The 21,591-nt window shown below is 31.7% G+C and overlaps 1 protein-coding gene and 1 pseudogene across 16 annotated transcripts in view; both read right to left on the bottom strand.

Moving 5' to 3' along the window:
• Window positions 1-21,591, bottom strand: part of APC (APC regulator of Wnt signaling pathway) — a 223,011-nt gene that overhangs the window by 50,678 nt on the left and 150,742 nt on the right. For 9 of the 16 annotated variants that reach the window (XM_039848446.1, XM_039848452.1, XM_039848450.1 and 6 more), the window contains exons 2-5: window positions 14,373-14,457; window positions 13,028-13,229; window positions 8,633-8,741; window positions 5,932-6,045 (exon numbers count right to left, since the gene is read on the bottom strand). In XM_039848446.1, the coding sequence (XP_039704380.1) occupies window positions 5,932-6,045; window positions 8,633-8,741; window positions 13,028-13,229; window positions 14,373-14,457 (510 nt within the window). Of the gene's footprint in view, window positions 1-5,931; window positions 6,046-8,632; window positions 8,742-13,027; window positions 13,230-14,372; window positions 14,458-19,373; window positions 19,527-21,591 lie in introns of those variants that run through there. The other 7 variants (XM_039848445.1, XM_039848448.1, XM_039848443.1 and 4 more) reach the window with 2 other exon arrangements.
• LOC120591020 (uncharacterized) lies at window positions 5,413-5,530 on the bottom strand (annotated as a pseudogene).

Genomic DNA, 21,591 nt, shown 5'->3' with positions numbered 1-21,591 from the left:
GTACCAAGATTTATAAAACAAGAACAAATAAAATAAATGCGGTATCAGTGCAGGCATAGAGAAACTAAAATAGATAAATGGAACAGAGTCCAGAAATATCTAGAAAATATCAATTTAGCATATGTCAGAGATAGCATTACTAATCAATGGCAAAATAGTGGAGTATCCAATAAATGAGAAATTTAGTTAACAACATAAATATGCATGTATCTGTATGTACGTATATGTGTATACATAATATATATTATATATCAGTAATCACGAGCAGCACTACATTTTAATATTTTAGATTGTATCATCAGCAAATATTAATATTAATTAAATTAATGATATACTGATTTATATTAAATATTTTAAATTATATGTACAAATATTTTAAAATGTGTGTATATGTATATATAAAATTAGATCCCTACCTCCAAAACATACATAATAGCAAATTTGAGATTAAAGAACTGTAAAAACAAAATATTAAAACTATTAGAAACAATAGGAGGGTAACTTTATGACTTCAGGATAGGATAAGATATATAAATAGATCAAAGAAAGCATGAATATAGCAATATAATGAATTTAGCTTTACAACAAAAACTAATTTTTATCACAAAGGTAAAATAGGTAACAGATTTGGAGGGAAAGGATGGTGATGTATTTTATCTATAACAGATTGCTATCATGAAGATACTAAAATATCTCTCAAATATAAGACATTTAACAATAGAAAATGGGCAAACACATTAATAGAAAATCCAAAAGTCTAATAAATACATGAAGATATTCAGCTTCAGTAGTATTCAAGGAGGTATAAACTAAATGACAAGATGATGTTTCACTGCCCAATGGTTAATTATAAAGTCCAACTCACAAGTGTTGGAGACATGCATTAGAAACCAGAATTCTCACATATTACAAGTGGAAATGTAAATCAGTAAGTCGTTTTGAGTGCAATTTGGCAAACATTAGTTCAGAACACTCATACTTAATGGCCAGCAATTATGCTTACAGGTATACACCCTAGAGCAGAAGTCAGCAAATTAGGGCCTGCTGGACAACCATTTTTGTACATTAAGTTTTATTGACACACAGCCATGCTAATTTGCTTATATATAGTCACCTGTGGTTGGTTTCTTGCTACAATGGGAGAGGTGACTAGTTGTGACAGAGTCTATAAGGACCACAATGTCTAAAATATTTGCTATCTGGCCCTTAAAAAGATTTCTGATTCTTGACGTAGAGAAACTCTTGCACCTGTTTATAAGATATGAATAGTATGTTTATTAGAGTTGTTTTAACAATGAAAAATTATAAATGACTTAAATTTCCATCAACCAGGAAAGAGATGAACTATATTAAACTATATCATTCATATAATTGTAAAAATTATGGCAATAGAGAAGTGTAAGTAACCTTCACCCTACCAATCCTCACCCCCCAGAAGTAAGCTCTATTAACTGGACATTTTTTCCAACCTTTGTTACATGCCTAGAAGAGAGTAGGGACCACCATTATAGGTACCCAAATATATCAATAAGAGTAATTAAATAATCAAACTGTTAGTAGCTGGAGACTAAACTTCACATAGACATGAGCAAGAGTGAATTTTGTTTTGAGTTTTCCTAAATTGTTTACCAGACATTTGTGTTTTACTGGTCATTTGCATTTTCTTTTCAATAAATTGACTAAGTATCTGCACATTAAAAAAAGTTATCTTTTTCTTTTTAATAAATAAGAATTTTTAAGAATTCTTATATTTTAGGGATATCAACTATTTATCCCTTTATGAGTTACAAATATTTTCCCTTGGTTTATCAAGAGTTATCTGCAGGATGAATGTTTTACAATTTTATGAAATAAATTTTTTCCCCCTTTACTGCTTTTGATTTCCATTCTTAGGAAGGTCTCTTTTGTCCTATATTTTCTTCTATTAATTTTAGATTTATGTTTCACACTTAGATATTTAAACAATCTGTATTTTTTCCTGTATGGATATGAGGTAGCAATCTAATTTAATTTCTCTTCTTCCAAGTAGGTTGCTAGTTGTATTACTAAGTTACTTACTATTTTGCCTCAAATTTATAGTGTAATTTTTATCCTATAAAGATTCCATAGATTCTCGCATCTTCTTCTAGTCTCTGATCCATTTGCACATGTCTATGCCTGTGCTATTACACTGATTATTGCAACATCTTTACAATAATTTTTAATGAATTATAAATCCTACTCACTGATTTTTCTTAAATATTTTTGGAAATTCTTACATTATGAACTTTAGAGTCACTTTTCTAGGTTCCAAGAAATTATTAAGATTATAATTATAACTGTATTATATTTATATATTAATTTTAAAAAGAGATTTTAGTATATTAAAATCTCATCTAGGTTTCTTTTTTAAAAAACCTGAGGTAGAACTGAAATATAACAGTATATTAGTTTCAAAATTTATATACACTATTAAATGATTACTATGGTAAGTCTAGTTACAATCTGAGGTTTCTCTATTTTTAAGGTCATGTTTTGGGATCTTTAGTAATTTTATTTTTCTCCATATGCATCTTTTTTAGGTATTTTAAAGTTTCCTGTTGTTGTGAACAGGTCCACCTAACACATTTCCATTTTTAACTGGTAGTTATTACTACTAGAGAAAATGTATTTTTGTAATGTGTCTTAACTCCAGCTATCATACTCAATTCTCTATTAGTTAAAAATTTTTGTTTGTTTGTTCATTCTCTAGGGCTTTTCTAGGCAATCATATCACTTGAAAATGACATTTATCTGGTCTCTCCCTTTCTAAATGGAAAACAGTGTAGTATTCATACCGATTATTTGATTTTTTTAACTGCATTAGTGGAGCCTCCAAATGAAGTTGATTAATAGTGGTGACAGCAAGCACCCCAACCATATTAATAACTGCAATGTTAATAACCTAATTATTTCTCTATTTTTCTCAAATTAATGTAAAGTTTGCTTCTGGCTTCTTATACATACTTATTTGTTAAAGAAATTTTCACTCTATTCTTATTTTATTTGGAATTCTTATCCATCTTTCCTCCTTGCAAATGAGATTCCAAATTTTTTCTCATGGTCTCAAGTCCTCCTAGCATCTACTTTCAGGTCCAATCGCTGGCCATTACTGTTTTACACGTTGAGTCTGTCACCCATGCAGAGAGGAGGGAAAGGAGTGCTCTGGCCAATGTAACTCCATTATTCCCATTACCTTATTCTTAACAGCTGCACACTAGTGATTCAATAATTTATTAAATATCTCCCCAACAGATCAACACTGAATTGTCTCTGTTAATGTCTCACAAATACAGCAATGATCATCATAGAATCTATACCTATATTCTTGTTGCCCTAAGTATTTCTGAGGACATATTCCTAGAAGTCTCATAAAATTACCAAGTCAGAAGGGACAGGCATTTTATTTTGACAGATAGTGCCACCTTGTCCTCCACAAATGAATCAGTTGATTTTTACAATAGAGGAAACATTGCTTCTTACTTTTATACTCTTACCAATAATGCATGTCATCAAAATGTAGGTTTTTTTTGCTAGTCTGATGGGCCAACAAACAAACCCACCACTAACAACATAAAAACAACCTGTTTAATGTTACATTTCCATGATGATTAGTGATGTTTAAGTATCACAATTGTTTCTTAATCACCTGCATGTATTTTGTGATGGAACTACTCATGTCTTCTGAGTATTTTACAATTTGGTTGTTTTCCTTTCAACTCTTTGTAGGTGTCCCTTATTATACACAAGGGATATTAATTACTTATACATATACATTACAAACATTTCCATTATTTACCTTTCACTTTGTTTATATTTCTTTAACCCTAACCTTCATATGGCTATTTCCAGAATAAATAAATGCATGCTGCATTTCTAAAAATATGGAATAAAACTTCCTTAGACCATTAACTACAAAAATGAGGACCACTGTATTGCAGAATAAAATAAAAATGACTGTATCAGCACATATATGAACAAAATGGTCAAAAAATAAGTAAATCTCTCTTCTAGGATATAGATTAAACTATCTGGAATACATCTGCCTATATTTTTGTTATACAGGAAATTTTTACATCTACATCATTTTGTTCCTTAAGGATCTCTAAAATCAAATACATTACAGATACAGAAAAATTAACTTCTGTATACAATATTCCATATATCGTACATATTCTAAAAAGGCAAATTCATATAAATCAAATTAATATTTCTGGTTTTTTTTTTTCCTGCAAACAAAAGAAATCTGCCTGACATTTTAAAGTGTTTCCATGAAAATCCCAAAAGTTACAAATACTAAATTTAAAATAATATAGTTTGGGAAATTCTTCATTATATTCCTGATTTCAATTTTTTGTCAGTTATACGGTGATAAATATCTTCTCTCAATTTGTAGATTATCTTTTTACTTTTCTTTAAGATCCCTGATGAAGATAAATTCTTAACTTTAATACAGTAAAATTTATCAATCTTTTATAATTAGTCTTATATCTTATTTAAGAAATCCTTTCTAACCCCCTGTATCAGAAAGATATTCACATATAATTTCTACTGAAAGGTCTTTTTAAAAGGTTTCCTTTTGGCATTTAAGACAATCTGAATGGAATGGAGGCAAGAGGAGATTAAGAACAAAGACTATATTATATATATGTATTATGATGTAACTAATATATGCATGTATTAGTTGAGCATCTAGCCTTACTGTAAAACGAACAGGTATGGACTATGAAATGTATCATGGTACTGGGGTTTAAGTATCACCTTAGTCTACCACCACACTCCAGCATAAATAGAAGAATATCTATTATGTTTAGGAATCTACCACATAAAAGATAAAGAATTTGGGAATGCAAAATGTCTTGTATTAGTGATTTTAAAACTATGAAATAAATTTTTCACAACATGAAAAAGGAGTTATATCACACATACGAATGTAGGTTCTCTTTTTATTTGCTATTTAAAGAAAATCTTTCAAGTCATGTTTTCCTCACTTTGTCCCAATAGTTTTTTTTTTTTTTTAATTCTCCATGCTTGCTTTGAAACAGACAAAGCAATCAGCAAAGCCTCTTCAAGGCTTGAAAACATCAGCAATAGCCTGTGTAAATATAAAAGAACTAAAATTCAAGAAATATATGAAAATGCTTAACAAATAACAAAGCTGGTTAATATTCTTTCTTAACATTAGTTGAAGATAGAAATATGTTCTCTATCCAACTCACTTCATCTTTCCCAAAGTCTTCTTTACATGTTTCCTTCCTCCCTTCTTTGAATGAGGGCTTCTTTTAAAAAATTTTTTATTATTTTAAAAATTTTTTTAGGCGAGGCAACCCTTGGTTGACCTCACAGATTGCAAGGACCTTGTCATCTTACAATCCTTTTTATTTTTATTTTTTATGCCTATAGCACTTGGTCTTCCTAGGTGGTCTCCCGTCCAAGTACTAACCTGGCCTGTCCTTGCTTAGCTTCCGAGATCAGATGGGATCGAGCTTGTTCAGGGTAGCATGGTGTAGACTAGGGCTTCTTTTTTTTTAGTGTACAACTTGAAGAACAGTGAAATATTCTGAATGTTACTACATACACTTAGATTACAAGAAGTAAACATTTCAAAGGAGAACTGAAGCTTGCTTTCAGCTCCCAGATGACAAGTATCTAACTCTTTTTCCCTCTTACAATGCAGAGATGAACAGTATCAGGAAAATGAAACACAGTAGAGGCAAATTATGTGAACACTGGTTATGTTGCCTAGTAGCTATGGTAAATTATTCTTATTTTGAAATAGTGCCAGAGTGAAGACAGACTAATAAATACCTTTAGTAAAAAATTTAATCAATGTTAACAAAGCCATAATTAATTCCAATCTTAATAGCTCTTCCTTAGCAGGTGCCAGTTTTAGTTTAATAATAAATCAGTTACCTGTGCTCGTTTTTCCATATCTTGGCACGTTCCTAGTTGTTCTTCCATTGCAACTCTGATTTGTCTTGCTTCATATTCCAATTGCCTTCTGGTCATATCTGTTTGTAAAGAAAACTAAAACCACAAATAATATTTTAATATCTCATGTTTGTGTGTTTATCAGTAAAAGCAAAAAAAAAAAAAAGCACATAAATATCAACAAAGAAAATGAATACGCAAATATATGTTACAGTGCATGAGAAAACCATATTTTAGTTCAAAGAGTCCTAAAACTTAGACTACAGGTGCAAGGCTCAGTCTGGGTCCCTGATGTGAAATGCAGAGCTTAAACATTTTTATTGCCCCATAGCCACAAATGTCTTTAATTAAATTGTACTATTTCATTTAAAATACATAACTGGTCCAGTAAGGTTATCTTTAGTACCTTTATGATTCTTCTCCACCGAAGAGGTACTATTTTTAATTATTAAAAACTAGCATATTAATATGGACAACATAGAAAAATCAAGAAATAGGTCCATCAACCCTAAGTTTACACCTGAATTTAAGGTAAAGATTACCATAAACGTGCAGACTAACTTCTCCATTCCAGACAGAACTTCTCCATTTGTAAAATGAAAAAAATGGGATAAGAAAGCTTTTATGTAATACAGATAATCTCCAATTGTGAGGACAAAGTCAACACAAACTTTTTGGTAACAATCCAAAAGTGAGGGAAAGTCGAAACAAATACAAAGAAGTACACCTTCACAGTGTAAGTGTTAATTCATTCAATAATTTATTAACCCTCTAATTAAAATTCCAGGCACTGATAACTGCTAGGCATACAAAGGGATGAAAAGGACAAGGTAATGAAACTTATCAACACATGCCCTGAGAGGTAATAAAGGCTAAAAATATGATTAAATAAAATAGGAAAATTATAATGTGTCATAAAGGGAATAAGAAAGTACTATAGATTTTTCATGCTCTACGTGCCCAACAGAAAGTTGTGTGTGTGTGACACATGTCTGACTCAGAATAGCATTCTGCAGGCCCAAGGATTCCAAATTGCATTGTCAATTAACTTAGAGAAGCTCTCACTCACCCTTTTCCCTTGTAATATACAGATGACATTTATATGCAGAATATATTCCCACAGGCATACCCAAATCATGTGTTGCAATTTAGAAGAAAGTCTACATGTCATTTCTAATTTCCAATTAGCCAGTTTTAACTATACTCATATGTCCTCTACTTCTCAAACTCCCTTGCAAAAAAAGGTTGAACATGACACATTATGTTGTCGATTTGATATTTTAAGCAATGTCTATATCTTCATAAGTATTTCCATATGAAAGTATTCTTAAGGCCTCCCAATATTAAAAGCAAAATTTGTGAAATTAAAAAAATATTTATGAAATGCAAGCAATTTAAGTTGGCTAATGTTGCCAAATAACCCATAATAATGTCTTGCATATTCTATTAAATACACATATTTAATAAATTCATAAGAGAATAACTTAACAATTTTGTTTCAAATATTAACCAATTGCTATTGATTTGTCATGTATATCTTAGCCCTTTCCTGAACCTGAATGCACGCAGACAGTTGGTCTCTAAATTTTGTATATTTTAATAACCAAAGTGAATAGTGAACAAAATTATGCTTTGGTATTTTTGTTTATAAGAGTAAAAATCCCACAAAACCCTCTTGGGTTCCTAAACCTTGTGTCTGTTAAGAACTCTCCAATAACTGTTTCACTATTTGTGTCTCTTTAATTCTCAGGAAGGTGTTAAGGACATTGTTAGGAAGGGGGATCTTCTTTTCTCTCAAAACCGTGAATGACTGTCCTAGGGCATCGTGCACTTCAGCTTCCAGTTCTAGCTCCTGCTAGACAATGCTCACCCAGGAAATCTGGCTAATTACATGTTTTGGAAAAGGTTTTTCTTCTTCCTGTTTTTAGTTTTTGTTTATTATGTTCTCTCAAAAGTGCTATCGGGAAATGAAAAATCTAAACTAAGAGAGGAAGATATATTTTAAATAGCTTATTTTTTATATATTTTTTAAAAAATTACAAAAAAATATTTATAAACAAGAGTTGAAATACAGTCTTGTTTGAAATTATATATGGTATCCCAGGAATTAAGATAGTTGACATGGAGAGGCTGGGTGGGGAGGGAGACACTGATAGGATTAAATTCTTTTATTTACATAGTTATACTTTGTAAAACAAACACATTTTAGTACTTGCAAAAGGTTCTATGATCATGCCAGGAGCTATTGTTATTTATAACTGGAAAAGGACTCGAATTATCTTCAAAGATATTTTTATTCAAAAACTAACTGGCATGATTTCTGTGATATTTAAAAAAATAGACATAGTAATAAATACTTCTACTAAATATGATTGACAATTCAATAGACAGAATAAAAAACCAGTTGCCTAGTTGAATCCTCAGTCCTTTAGGATTCAAACTCAATAGATTTTCCTAACTAGAGACTTAAATATTTGCTTGAGCAAATATTTTTTAAAAATATTGAGTCATTATCAACAAAAATTCATTTAATATTATATATTCAAGTTTATAGTTGGATAAAACATATTTAGTTACAAATAACTGTAAATGCAATTATCCTGGATTTTTAATGGATAATTTAGAAATTTCCAAAATTCAAGTTATTAAACTCTAAAGTAAGTCATATTGTCAAGTTACTTACATTTTCAGTTAAAGGAAGACTGTCTATTCTTTTAGTAAGATTCTGAAGTTGAGCATAATACCAGTCTTTTTCTTTTTCTTCTTTGTCAAGATCAGCAAGAAGTAATGACCTGTTTTTTTAAAAAAGTTAAGTTTACACAATGCAAATATAGTGCATAACAGCAATTTTTATTAGCTGTTATTGTAAAGTTATCTTTTTAAGCTAAAGTATTAATAATGAATAAATAAAAAACACTGATTTTGGATTTTTGAAGATGAGACATAATATTATAATCATTAAAGGTTGAGTATAAAAAAAGTTTTTTATTTTTTCAGCTAAATAGATGGTAATCATCCTTACTAGAATATTTACATTTCACAAAAGGCTTTGTCTTTACATTTATTTACAGTTTAAGAATGTAATGATGGTTTACAGTAAAAAAGTACAACTATAACAAAACTCCAAATTAAAACAAGGAAAAAAAAAGAATAATAAAGGAGTAAAGAACAGCAGTAATTATGCAGAAAATAAGCTCAGAGTATAGGAAGCCACTGCACTGGACACAGACATATTTAGCTTCTCAGCAGCCAAAATAATAAAAAATGTATTGTCATTGCGTAATAAGAGAAGTTATTCTGAGGGAGAGAATTTTTCTTAGTTTGAAATTTAAAGATGAATTTATGTAATTCCTGAAAAGCCCCATCAACGGTGTCCTCAATATGATTTACATCAAGATACTTTACATCTGATCATTATAAACATAAATGCAAAATAAAAGTGGTACCAGGACAAAACTCACTTAGTACAAGAAATATATCATCTATCTCCTTTCACGTGGCTCCTTCTCCCAAAGCTGCCACTAATACTTTTTTCTTGTTTATATATCCAGGGATATAAAATGCAAGGATATATGTGCATTCTTAAACATAAATAGTAGCATAAGTGTTGTCCTATATTTTATTTTTCACTAAAAAATCCATCTTGGAGGTAATTTTATTCCAGAACATAGAGGTTCTATGTATTTTTGGCTAGCTTCATAGTATTCCATAGTATTCACGAATCCAGGAAGGGATACACCAGCATCAGTTCTTTTCAGAGGGCACTAAGGACCTTTCTAAAATCTTTTGCTATTAGAAAGAACACTGCACTGAATATCTTTACACATCCTCATTTCACAAATGTGCAAGAATATATATAAGATTAATTCTTAAGGTATATAAATTTTTAACTTATTGCCCTTATTTTAGAGGCTATATATGCACCTATTACCTTCACCAATGCAAATGTTTTATCAAACATTTTTATTTTTGCAAATCTAGGGTTTTTCCCTCCAAAAAATGGTCTACCATTATGGTTTTAATTTGACTTATTTTAGTATGTGACATTCAGCATTTTTTTCAAAAATGATTTGTATTTTCTTTTCTGTGATTTTCTTACTCATTTGTAGGGCCTCTTCTATGTTTACAGTGACAGCACTTTGTCAGTTACATGAGTTGCAAATATAATTTGTTTATCACTTGTCTTTTAACTTTGTTTATAATGTCTTGCCATGTAAAATTTTTTGATATTTTTGTAGTTGTATTTATGGATATTTTCTATTATAGCTTCTAGAGTTTGCTCATAAACAGAGATGTGTTCCCCATTCTGATACTGTTACTTTAAAATCCTGTTTGATCATATCTTCTTGAAAAATATGTATGCATGTAAGAAATGTGAAAGTTTCTATTCTTTTGAAATTTCCCATCCCTTTACTGAGAAGCAATTTAAAAAATAAGAAATCAGCCTTCACTTTTGATGTGGTAATCTCAGTACTGAGGGAATTCATGATAAGCCCTTTATGATACAGCAACTTGGGGAGTGTGGACTAATGAGAAGCTGCTCCTTCCCTCCCGTTTCTGATTACAGGAGAAAGTACTGTAGAAAGCCTAAACCCCTTCCAAAGGCTAGGTACCAAAATGAACATAAAGATGAGATCTGATTCTATTTTTTCAGCTTTCTCTGGTGAGGGCCTGCAAGACCTACCAGGACTAAAGTAGGAAAAAGAAAGGATAGATGATGAAATAAATAAATAGGCTTATGAAATAAGAACTGGGTATTAAAAGAGCTTAAGTTGACAGGCTAATGTTAGCGATGACGACGGTGGAGCAAGGGGGAAGTTAGGAAGAACAGGGACAAGTTGTTATCTTTAAGTTTAAGATCAAACTGTGGTGAAATGCTCTGGGAAAGCCAAGGTTACAATGTCTTGAGCCGAAATGATAATAAGTGGTTATATGATAGTAGTAGACTTTGTAACTCACATAACAGTGCTTAAGGCTCAGAAATGACCCAGAGGCAGAAGGTCTTCAGGGTTTACTGTACTAATGACTTATTTAGTGATTATTGATAGTTTTCTTTAAAAATGCTTCTTCATCAGAATTCTTAGCATATTTCGGTACACAATTACTAAGAAAAAAATGTTTCTTTAGGTAAATCTCATGTCTTCTTAGTCTTCTAGTTAACTCGGAGTCACCTTGAAGAGCATGGCATATATCTATTAAGTATTTAATAAATATTTGTTAAATAAATTAACAGCTAGCATGACAATAAACATTTATTAAATGTTCTCTATATAAGACGTAGTACTAAGTACTTTTTAAAAAATCTAATTTAATCCTCACATCATCCTGTGAAGTACCTAATCTTATGCTCATTCTATAAACTGGAAAACTGAGGGTCCAAAAGGTAATAGAGCTATGGACCTGGGTGTGAATTCTAGTTTGACTACTTTCTAGCACTTGTCTTGTGCAATACGGAAAAATGAGAAAAAAAGAGACACAGAGAGAGTTAACACAGAGGGAGGTGTAGAAAGAAAGAATAGAAAAAACAGAGGAGAGAACATCATCAAAGAATAACATAACAGAATTATCAAAAGCTGAAGAAAACAAATTTCTAGATCCCAAGGGCACAGTGAATATCCAGCATGATAACAGATACACCAAAGCATTCTAAAAGTTTAAAAGAGGAAAAATGGTTGCTTACAAAGGAATAAGAATCAGAATGGTATTAAATTTCTCATCAGAAACATTGATAATGAGAGGAAAACGAGTTGGAAACTAGACCTATCCAAACTATCAACCAAGTGTGAGAGGAAAATAAAAGTACTGTAACGTAGGCAAAGACTCAATTTTTCTCCTTCCAACATAGTGTTTTCTCCTTCCAACATAATGAGAACCAAGAGGTCATTAGATACATCAGAACTATACTCACAAATGCCCTTTCTCTCTCCCCTTTAATAAAATCAAGACTTTATCTAAAAGTTCCTAGGAAAATCAACATGCTCATATATCCCTTGCCTCTTAATTGCGCTCCAAGGGGACAAAAAGATGGGACATCATGGACCCTAGTTAGCCTCTTATTTTTTAGCATAGTATTTCCTACACCATCAGAGAGAAATAGTCCAGGTTCAAGGTACAAAATAGTTGTATGAACCTAAGAGATGAAAGAAAGTTTAACAATACTTCTAGCCCAGGTGATTATTCTTATTTTAGGTGAACACACCCCTAAAACCAGAGAGAGAAAGCAGTAAAAGGTCTTTTGCTTTTCAGTGAGATATGCTGGGCATTTTCTATATGTTAACAGGCAATTCTCATAGCTCTACAGGGTGGAACCATATCCCTATTTTACAGAAAAAAACAAAATTTAATTACTTGACTTAGGTCCCAGAGCTAATATGTAACACTTTTATACATGTTAACATTTCTTGAATGTCTAACAGAACTTTTAGGAATATAAAGATAATATGGTTTCATTCATGCATTAAGGAATTTATAATCTTTTAGGAGACATAAAATACTTGACAAAGCTCTTGATAATGATAATTATAAATATGATCATGCATATATACACATCTACATATTAACTGCAGAAAGAGAAGAATACATTAACTGTGAGAAACCAGAACTCACTCCACAGGTTAAGCAATGTTTTTTTGACACTGAAATTGTAAATTAAGAAATGTTTCATTTATGGTACTTGTAACAAGGCTTCCATAATGGAAACTGTCACCGTATACCAGATATAATAGCTACTTTAGTTAAAAAGATAACCAGAAATGCAATTAAAAATCAGTTATATATTTTAACCAGATATAGAGATTGTGATCATTTGTAGTACCCGTACAAAGCATCTGAAGTATTTAAATGACAAAATAAAGTTTTATAATCCCAAGAAATTGCCTCCTTTACATTTTTAGATTTAGTACAGGGACCATGAGTAACATATTATCTTTGAGTTAATAAATGCAAACTGCTCTCGGAGTATTAGTGGTCATCCACCATATAAGCTTCATAATTTGTATCTTGTACTACAAAATGACAAAATAATAGCAAAAATTGGAGCATGTAAGTCAATGTTTGCTATTTAATGAAAAAAAGTTACCTCTCTTTCTCAAGTTCTTCTAAATAACCGGTATTTTCTCTGCTTCCATTTACAAACCCTCTTCTTGGAAATGAACCCATAGGAACAGGACTGCACTCTCCTGAACGACTCGATACAGATCCTTCCCGGCTTCCATAAGAACGGAGGGACATTTTTGACCGTAGTTTCACTCCAGGAAAATTACTGCTATCTAAGTTAAGCTCTAAATAAAATAGAGATAAGTTTTCATATAACAACTGCTTTAAGTAGTCTAAACTATTGCTGATACATCTATGCTGTTTTAAAAGTGAAATCTTAGGTTCATATTTTAGCCCTCAATTTTAATGTATTTTATAATATAATTGAAAATATTTTATATGTATTACATAAAGCCTGTAGGAGTACTAAATTCTGGCAGCTACTAAGCAGCCAATTTATGCAGGGAGCAGAGAAAATCCTTATCACAAATACTGATACTCAGAGAAATTCACCAACTTCAGAATTTAGGTAAATATGTAGGTAGGAGAGAGAATGAGTAAAAGAATCCTGAAAAAAAAGAAAAAAAACACAAACAGAAAATGGCCAATCCTCAATGAGGCTGGTTCTCTGAGGGCTTGCAAAAAAGAACAGTGTACTGGAGCATCAACTGTATAAAATGACACACTTCTTGGTTCAGAAGCTTACAACTCTAAATTTCTAAAAGAAGAAACCACAAATATATGTGACCGAATAAATAATTATTTAGAAACAGAATGGCTAAACTTTCCCTCTAAAGTCTGCTCGAGTCAAGGGGAAAAAGTATGTTAAAGGAAAATAAGACAGAATGTCTAATACAACTGGGGACCCAAAGGTAATTTCTCTGCCTGGCTTCAATTATAATTAAGCACTTTACTGTTTGACATTGGAATTTTTATGCAATAAAATGAGATAGTCTTTTTAAATTCTGCTAAAAATGGCTTACAATTAGCTTATATATGTGAGAAGATAAAGCATTTCTATCCTAGATGCAACAGAGAAGGACACTACTTCAAATGAGGTGATGGGCCCAGTCTGTGGCACAGAGCTTATTAAAGGCCTATTTAGTAACTAGCAGAACAGCAGTGAGCTAAGCTGCAAATTATCAAGAAGGGATCTAAAATAGTTTATTCAAAGCCAGTGAAATGTTTAACTGAAGAAACAACAAGCAAATAGACTTTTTACATATTTGTACTTTAATTATTACATTCTAATGGTTAAGGCTGTTACACCAAGAAAACGGATATTAAAGCAACACCCAAATCAAGAGAAGCTATACTTGAATACACAGACCTAAAGTTGACAAACAAAACTTAAAAAAATATTTTAAGATACTTTAAAACAAATCTACCTTTGAGACGCTCTAATAAATCAATTTGTCCAGAAGATGTCATAGCTTCATCTTCAATACTTCCTTGCAGTTGTTTAAGTACTTCCTGTCAAAAAAAAATATAACATATGAACATGATGAAATTCTTAAAAATTCCTTGAGGACATGATTTTAAGTGTCTTCGCACTTAACAAGTGCCAAGGAAAAATGTTATTTCAGGTCGATCTGAAAACATATCACAAGCTGTGAAGCACTCTACATATATTACCTATTGTTAATTAATCCCAACAATAATAGTGATATTCTGTGATAACGGTGACTACTACAATTCTCCTTGCAAGATACTATATGGAACACTTAAAATATATTATCTCTAACTTTTAAAACTGTTCAACAAGGTGGATTATTCTCATTTTCAGATCAACTGAGACTCAAAGACCTGAACAAACTATTTACTGAACAGCAAATTTATACAAGGAGCAGAGGCAATCTTTATCACAAATACTGATGCTCAGAAAAATTCACTGACTCATAGGTAAATGTAAAGGAAGTAGAGAGAATAAGTAGAAGAATCTTGAAGAAAAAAATAATCAGAAAACAGCCAAGCCTCAATGACGCTCAGTTGACAGTTATGTATTTATAATTAATGTCTCTTAAGCTTGTACCAACATGACCATGAATAACATCAAATCAACACATTATAATAGGCTGCTTTATTTAATACCCTAATAACTATTCAATCTTTTATATACCACATTTAAGTATATTCTAGTATACGGACGTATTTAGCAGATAGGTTATATATGCTTATTGCCTGTCTTTTGATGCCATTATTTCTTTCCCATCTAAATTGCTCTCTTGATTTGATTCGCCAAGTTCCTTAAGTATGTCTCTCATCCAAATTAAAAGATTCTGTCTCCTCAGTCCTTAGTCTACACAGCTCCAAAATCTGACATTTATCTTTAAAGGAAAACCAATCATGTTTAATACAGGTCTCTTCCCTCTAGCAGCTCTGTCTCTCTCAAGCATTGCAAGATTATGGGATATTTTACTTTGCCTTCCAGCTCAGCCTTATTTTCAGGCAGTATCTGACTCCTTAGCCCTAAAGTTCTACCCCTTAAAGGTTGTGAACTTAAGTCTTTAACCTCCTATGCCACAAAGTTCAACATTTAACAAATGTCTTGAGGAGGAGATGTGTTCTGTGAAAGTAATGTGTCTCTTTTATATAAGCAGGACTTAGTAACATTCTGCCTTCCTAGTCCGTTCTCAGTATCCTTTACCACAAAGACTTGGCCAATGTCCCACTGGGAAAACTAGCCATAGAGCCCCTCTAAATGTCAACACTTCACATCTGCCAACATGTTTGTCAAGACCACCAATAGTTTATTTCCTCTAGTGGAGTCCTTCTGCCTGTTCCAATGATGATTATGTCTGTACCCAGAATCAACAAATATCCCTGGGGAAGAAAATCACCAGAGATCTCAGCTCATCTAGAAAGTGCTCTTTCCTCTTTGGAATTTTAGATAATACAGTCTTTGATGCTTCCACGGTTCTCCAATGTCTTTAAAAGTATGTTTTTTGTGTGTTAACCAGTGTTTTATAGTTGCTGCAGTAGGACTGATCGCCTGGGCTGCATAATGCATATACCTAAAAGAAGTCATTCTCAATTTCATAGTTTTTAAAAGAAAGTACAGTACAACTGGCAAAACAATTCCAAATAAAATATTTCAAAAAGTGCTTTTAGAAATGTCAGCTTTTGAAATTAATATGTAATTTTGAAAGATAAAATATTCATTTGAATTTATAGCTTCTAGAAGCTTGTTTTTTAAAAATTAATTACATTATACAATCACACATTATTTTAAAAATCATTTTAAGATTTTAAAAACATCATAGAAATATCATTTAGAGACAAAATATGCTATGGTAACATCAGTGAATAGAAAATATTTATCAGTGAGCAACTGTCATTTCATGAGGGCTGCTACCTAACCCACTTCTGTTTTTCTCAGTACTTCACAGTTACAAATTCATTCATTACCAAAAACAGGTACACTTGATAATTAAATCTCCAAAATAAATTATGGAATATGTCAATCTGAATTTTTATTTCTCATTTTTTCCTTACACTGTGAAAAGATACTTTACATGTATATGGTTTTACAGTTCATAGTACAATTTATAAACATTTCATTTTGTCAAAATACAACAAAAATACAAATGGTTCATTAATAATTTGCCTACAGATAACTTTTTCTACACTATGCCATCTTTTAGTTGAAATGCTTCGCATCTCTTTACATGACCATAATTATCATGTTGTTATGCTCAGCACTTGAAATCAATCAAGTTGAGTTTTAGCCCTGGAGTAAAAAATACAGTACATGAAAGTTATAATTTCTGCATTTATCTGATTCCAGGTCAGCGAAATCCTGTGAAATCTCTATTTTACCTTATTAATTTTTATTACAGAAAATGTCAAACATATACATAAGTATAAAGAACATAACAAACTCCCATGTATCCTCACATCCTGCTTCAATAATTATTAACTCATGGTCTTGTTTCATCTACATTCATACCCACTTCCTCCATTTCCCCACCTCTACCCAGATTTATTATGAAAACAAATCTCAGACATAATATCATTTCTTCTGTAAATATTTCAATATATATACTTAAATAAAGATTCCTTCTAAACACAACCACAATGCCACCATTATACCTAAAAGAAAAACATTTCCTCAATATTCTCAAACACACTGTGTTCACATTTCCCTGTTGTATACCTATTTTGCTGAATGTCACATACACAAAAATATTTTTATAGTTTGTATCAATGCTATGTAATCAACAGCAAAGCAGTATTCTCTTTTGACACTAGATGGTACTACTGCATAAATTGCAAGAATTCTTAAATGATCTAGTTGAAGGACACACACCTTGCTTTTCTTTGTGGTTAATACTTTACTAATTATGTATTCTAAAGTCTAATAAGTGATTTTGGGGAGTGGAAATAAACACTGTTTTGGATAAACTTTATTCCAAAGCAGAAGTGCCAATGTTTCCAAGTGTCTTTTCACACACTGATATCTTAAGAGAAAATAAACAGTTCATGGTTCCTGCTCTTTAACAGCTTAAAGCCTCCTGAGGAAGAGTTACATAAATAATTTCGTTATAAGGTTGTAATTACTATGATACCAATGCCCAATCTTAAAGAAATATGTTAATGGTTAGCAAGGATGTCTGTAGAAAAACATGCTGAATAATTACCAATTCATCATTGAATTCAGATGTATCTTAAGTGTCAATATTCATGATGTATATTATATATCACCTGGGTAAGTGGTCAACCTGATATTCCACTGTAGAGTTTTAAGGGTTTAAATTTATTGTTACTCTGAGAGACATTCCACTTCAGCATGGAGATGGATCTAAGGGTAAGTTAAAATGCATCCCAAAAATGAATTGTGAATTTGCTCAAGTAGTTAAACAAAAACTTAAAAAGCCACCTCAGAGCTCTATATTACAAAACAGACATCCAGATAGGCCTACCAGGAGTTCTCTGCAAAATATACCTCTAAAGTAGATGAAAGAGTAGTCTTACTGGGAATTTTTAATTTTGTATTTTTAAAACATTTAAAAACACATGCCATGTACAATTTTAGATATATTGTATTGATAAGTGTTACAATGCCAAACTATTCTTTTTTAACCTGTTAAATAATTAATTGGGCTGTATTTAAGGTCACCCATAGTTTATGGTAAGAAAAGTGTTTACAGTATACCTTATTTGTAAAAGGATTTGAGGTAGACACCTTGAAGATCTATCATTGCGGAGAAGTTTTTAGCATGGAAATAGGCAATCAGATTAGAAAATATTTACAGATAGATAGGTCGGGAGGAAGGTAGGTAGGTATGTAGGTAGATAGATAGACAGATAAATAGAAAGAAAGAATAGTACATATGAGTAAAAAGGTTGAACTGTTTTGATAGTGATTAAAGGGTAAAAGAAGAACAAATATAGTTCAGTGATACAGAGAAGCTTGAAGAATAAGGGAGACCTTAAAATGCATAGAAAAAGAACTCAGAATAGAAAATGAATAAGAAATAGGAGTAGTGAACAGACAGGAAGAACAGGGTCAAGAACACAGATGTTAAAATAGCCTAGGGTCAGAGACAACACAAAGCCGGAAGAATTTTTTTAAAGGGAAGGACAAAACAGTTTTGTTGATGATCTCCAATTCTAAAAAGTTATTAAATTCAGTGAGAAGAGAACCTACCTAATTGGAAATTAAAACAACTAAAGTTTTAACTTGTATTATTTTGAAATTAGAACATATTTTCCCCACTGCAGACTGAATATTTTATAACTCTTCTTAGAGGTTATCATGGCTTTTTAATGCAATTTGGCAAACCAACTATAGGGCTTGAAGGTGCCATGGAAATCATCTAGGCTAGTTCAATACCTGTATTAACCAAATAAGGCAACTTAAACTTAAGTCCAGAAGGGGACCCAAAGGTGATGTAGCTTAGCTCATGGCAACACCAGGAATAGGACCAGGTATTGACTTTCATCATGACTCTTTACACTAGGGCACCCTGAATTTCTTCATCATCTAACAATGCAGCACTTAAGTGATGACAAGATCTGAGAGAGTTGGGGAGAAAGGCTGTATTTAATAATTGAGATGTATTTTAAAGCTGTGAAGCTAGTTTCTATGAACTATATAAAACACCTGGTCTCAGTATAGTGATGCTAAATTTGGTCTCTTATTTTTAAGCTTAAAAATAATGAAGAACTAAGTAACTAGTCACTGAGGTTTTACACTTATTTTCTTTGTATGATTCACTGAATGAATTCAATACATTTTATTTAAATGTGTGTTGAAAAAAGTTTACATGTCACTGCTTAACTTAAAATAACACTTTTAAGTAAATGAAGTGTCTAACTACAAGTTTGTAAGAGAGAATACTGAATAAAAATGGGTAAACTACAATTAAAAGTCACAGTCTTGATACCTTCATATTAGATGCCTCAGTTTCCAGTTTTGTAAGATGATTGGAATTATCTTCTAGCTCTTGTCGAAGATTTGAGTTCTCCATCTTCAGTGCCTCAACTTGCTTTAACAACTGATCATATGAAGCTGCAGCCATCCTTGGCTACCCTTGGACCTATAAGGTTAAAAAGGATTTTGAAATTCACTACTAAAAAATATAGTGGCTGCTTGTTTACAAAGAAAGGGATAAAGAAACAAAACTCTTGAGACATTTAATAAGAATAGTGTTAATATGTTAGTTTCTGTCTCAAAACAATATTGTTTAAGTAGCAGCATCTTTCTAAGAGGATGAAACACTGGGTCTTAGTTGAAGACAAACAAGACTATAACAGAAGAGAACTTCAGTAGTATTTGAATACAGTTGCCTTTTCACAGTGAATAAGATTTTTATTGGGTTAGAATTTTTTTTTAAGGTTTTAAAGATATTTTACCTGGTCTAACAGGCAAAATTTAGGAAACGTAATTAATGATAAGGAAGTTATTTATATTAGAAGCATTAATTTATTTCGGGACTTTGTCGCATAGTTACAAAATTTTAGCCAGAATGGATTAATGACATTAGGTGGTGCATACCATCACACTTCATTTCATGAAAGACTAGTCTTAAACATCACCCATGGGAAAGTAGTCCTGAAGTTTCAAGAAGGCCTCATTAAAAGGTAGTCATTAACAAAATGGACACAAAGGAGAGCATTACATTGAGACTTCAAATCTTTCTGATAGAAAGATAAGAATTATTTATATAAAGTTCTATTACATTTACTCAAAAGGATGAATGTAATAGGCCATGCTATGGCATATGAGATCTTGGAACCCACTGTCCTCAGACTGAGGCTGAAAGACACTTAAACAAAGTAGATGACTTTAGGAGTAGATATTGTCAGAGAAATGAAACAGAGTCTGGCAGTTAATTATGTGACTGTAAAAGAAGAGGGGAGAAAAGAAAGATATAGAAGATAGTCAGGTACTAAGAAGTCCTTGGTATGAAGATTTATAGAAGGCTAGGAGTAATATTAAGACTAATTAAATTCAGAAGACCCAGGTTCTCTTTTTAGTTTAATCCAAACTTACTTTGGAATAAATAAAATTCTGCCTATTTTGATTTTTTTAAGAGTTAAAAAGTATTACAAAGTTTGTACTTAAGCAATATTTAAAGATCTTAAAATAAAAAATGCTTCTATAATAAAATCCACTAAACAAAATAGGGCAGACGGGTTATAACACTGGCTAGTCATGACTATATTGGAGTTCAGCAACTGGAGGGCTCCAAACAAGGGATATCAAGGAACTCAAGTCTAATCAGTTCTCCAATGGCTAGTCAATAATAAACCTGGTACAACTCATCGTCAGCTGAAGAGAGATCTGGGAGGTGGGGACTACTCTTTATGACTGAAAAGAAAGACCACTAGACTTGTACATGGAGACTTGGGTCTTAATTTTAGGCTTGGTCATGGTTTAACCTTTGCCCCTTCATTCTACCATTTGTAAAATGGATGTTCACTACCTGCTCTATATAATTTACAGGGATAAGGTCAGAATTAAGTAATAAAAGGCAGGGTGAAAAATAAAAGTGCTATGTAAATATGTTATATTAATGAAAATGCACATGTAACATAACTTCCTTACTAAGACTTATGTTGAGTTACTGTCATAATCCCTGTCCCCCAACAAATAAACAAGAGGTAAAGAAATAATTCACCTTCTTGAAAAGGACAAAGTAGACATCTCAAAAATGAAGGAGAAATTCTGTTTTACATCATATCATTAATATGTAAGTATGGAAAGATACAGCACATTAAAAACCATGTGAAAGAGGTGGAAATCTGACAGAATTTAATAATGTAAGCCCTAAAATTATTTCAAACAAAATTTTAACAGGTAATTTTGTACTAAAATAATAAAACAAAGAATAAAGGTAGTAACACAAGAGACAGGTACAGATAAGACACACAATCACAAGATGAGCCAGATGGACAGGAGGAGCAGAGACTATTAGAAGTCCTCTTTACTGGAGGGAAAAAAAATATTCAACCCTTCAGATGGATAATTAAAACACTGTATCATCTTTCTTCCCCCTCCAGAATGACAATCATTAAAGTCATTTTTGCTCCAGAAAGCATAGTGTTTCACATAATTCTATGAGAACATTAAGATGTTTCATGGAGTAATACTCTACCTTA

This window comes from Pteropus medius, unplaced genomic scaffold (assembly GCF_902729225.1).
Source record: "Pteropus medius unplaced genomic scaffold, Ma_sr-lr_union100, whole genome shotgun sequence".
Classification (NCBI taxonomy): domain Eukaryota; kingdom Metazoa; phylum Chordata; class Mammalia; order Chiroptera; family Pteropodidae; genus Pteropus; species Pteropus medius.
The sequence above is the reverse complement of the archived record's forward strand: the minus strand, read 5'-3'. Positions and strand labels throughout refer to the sequence as shown.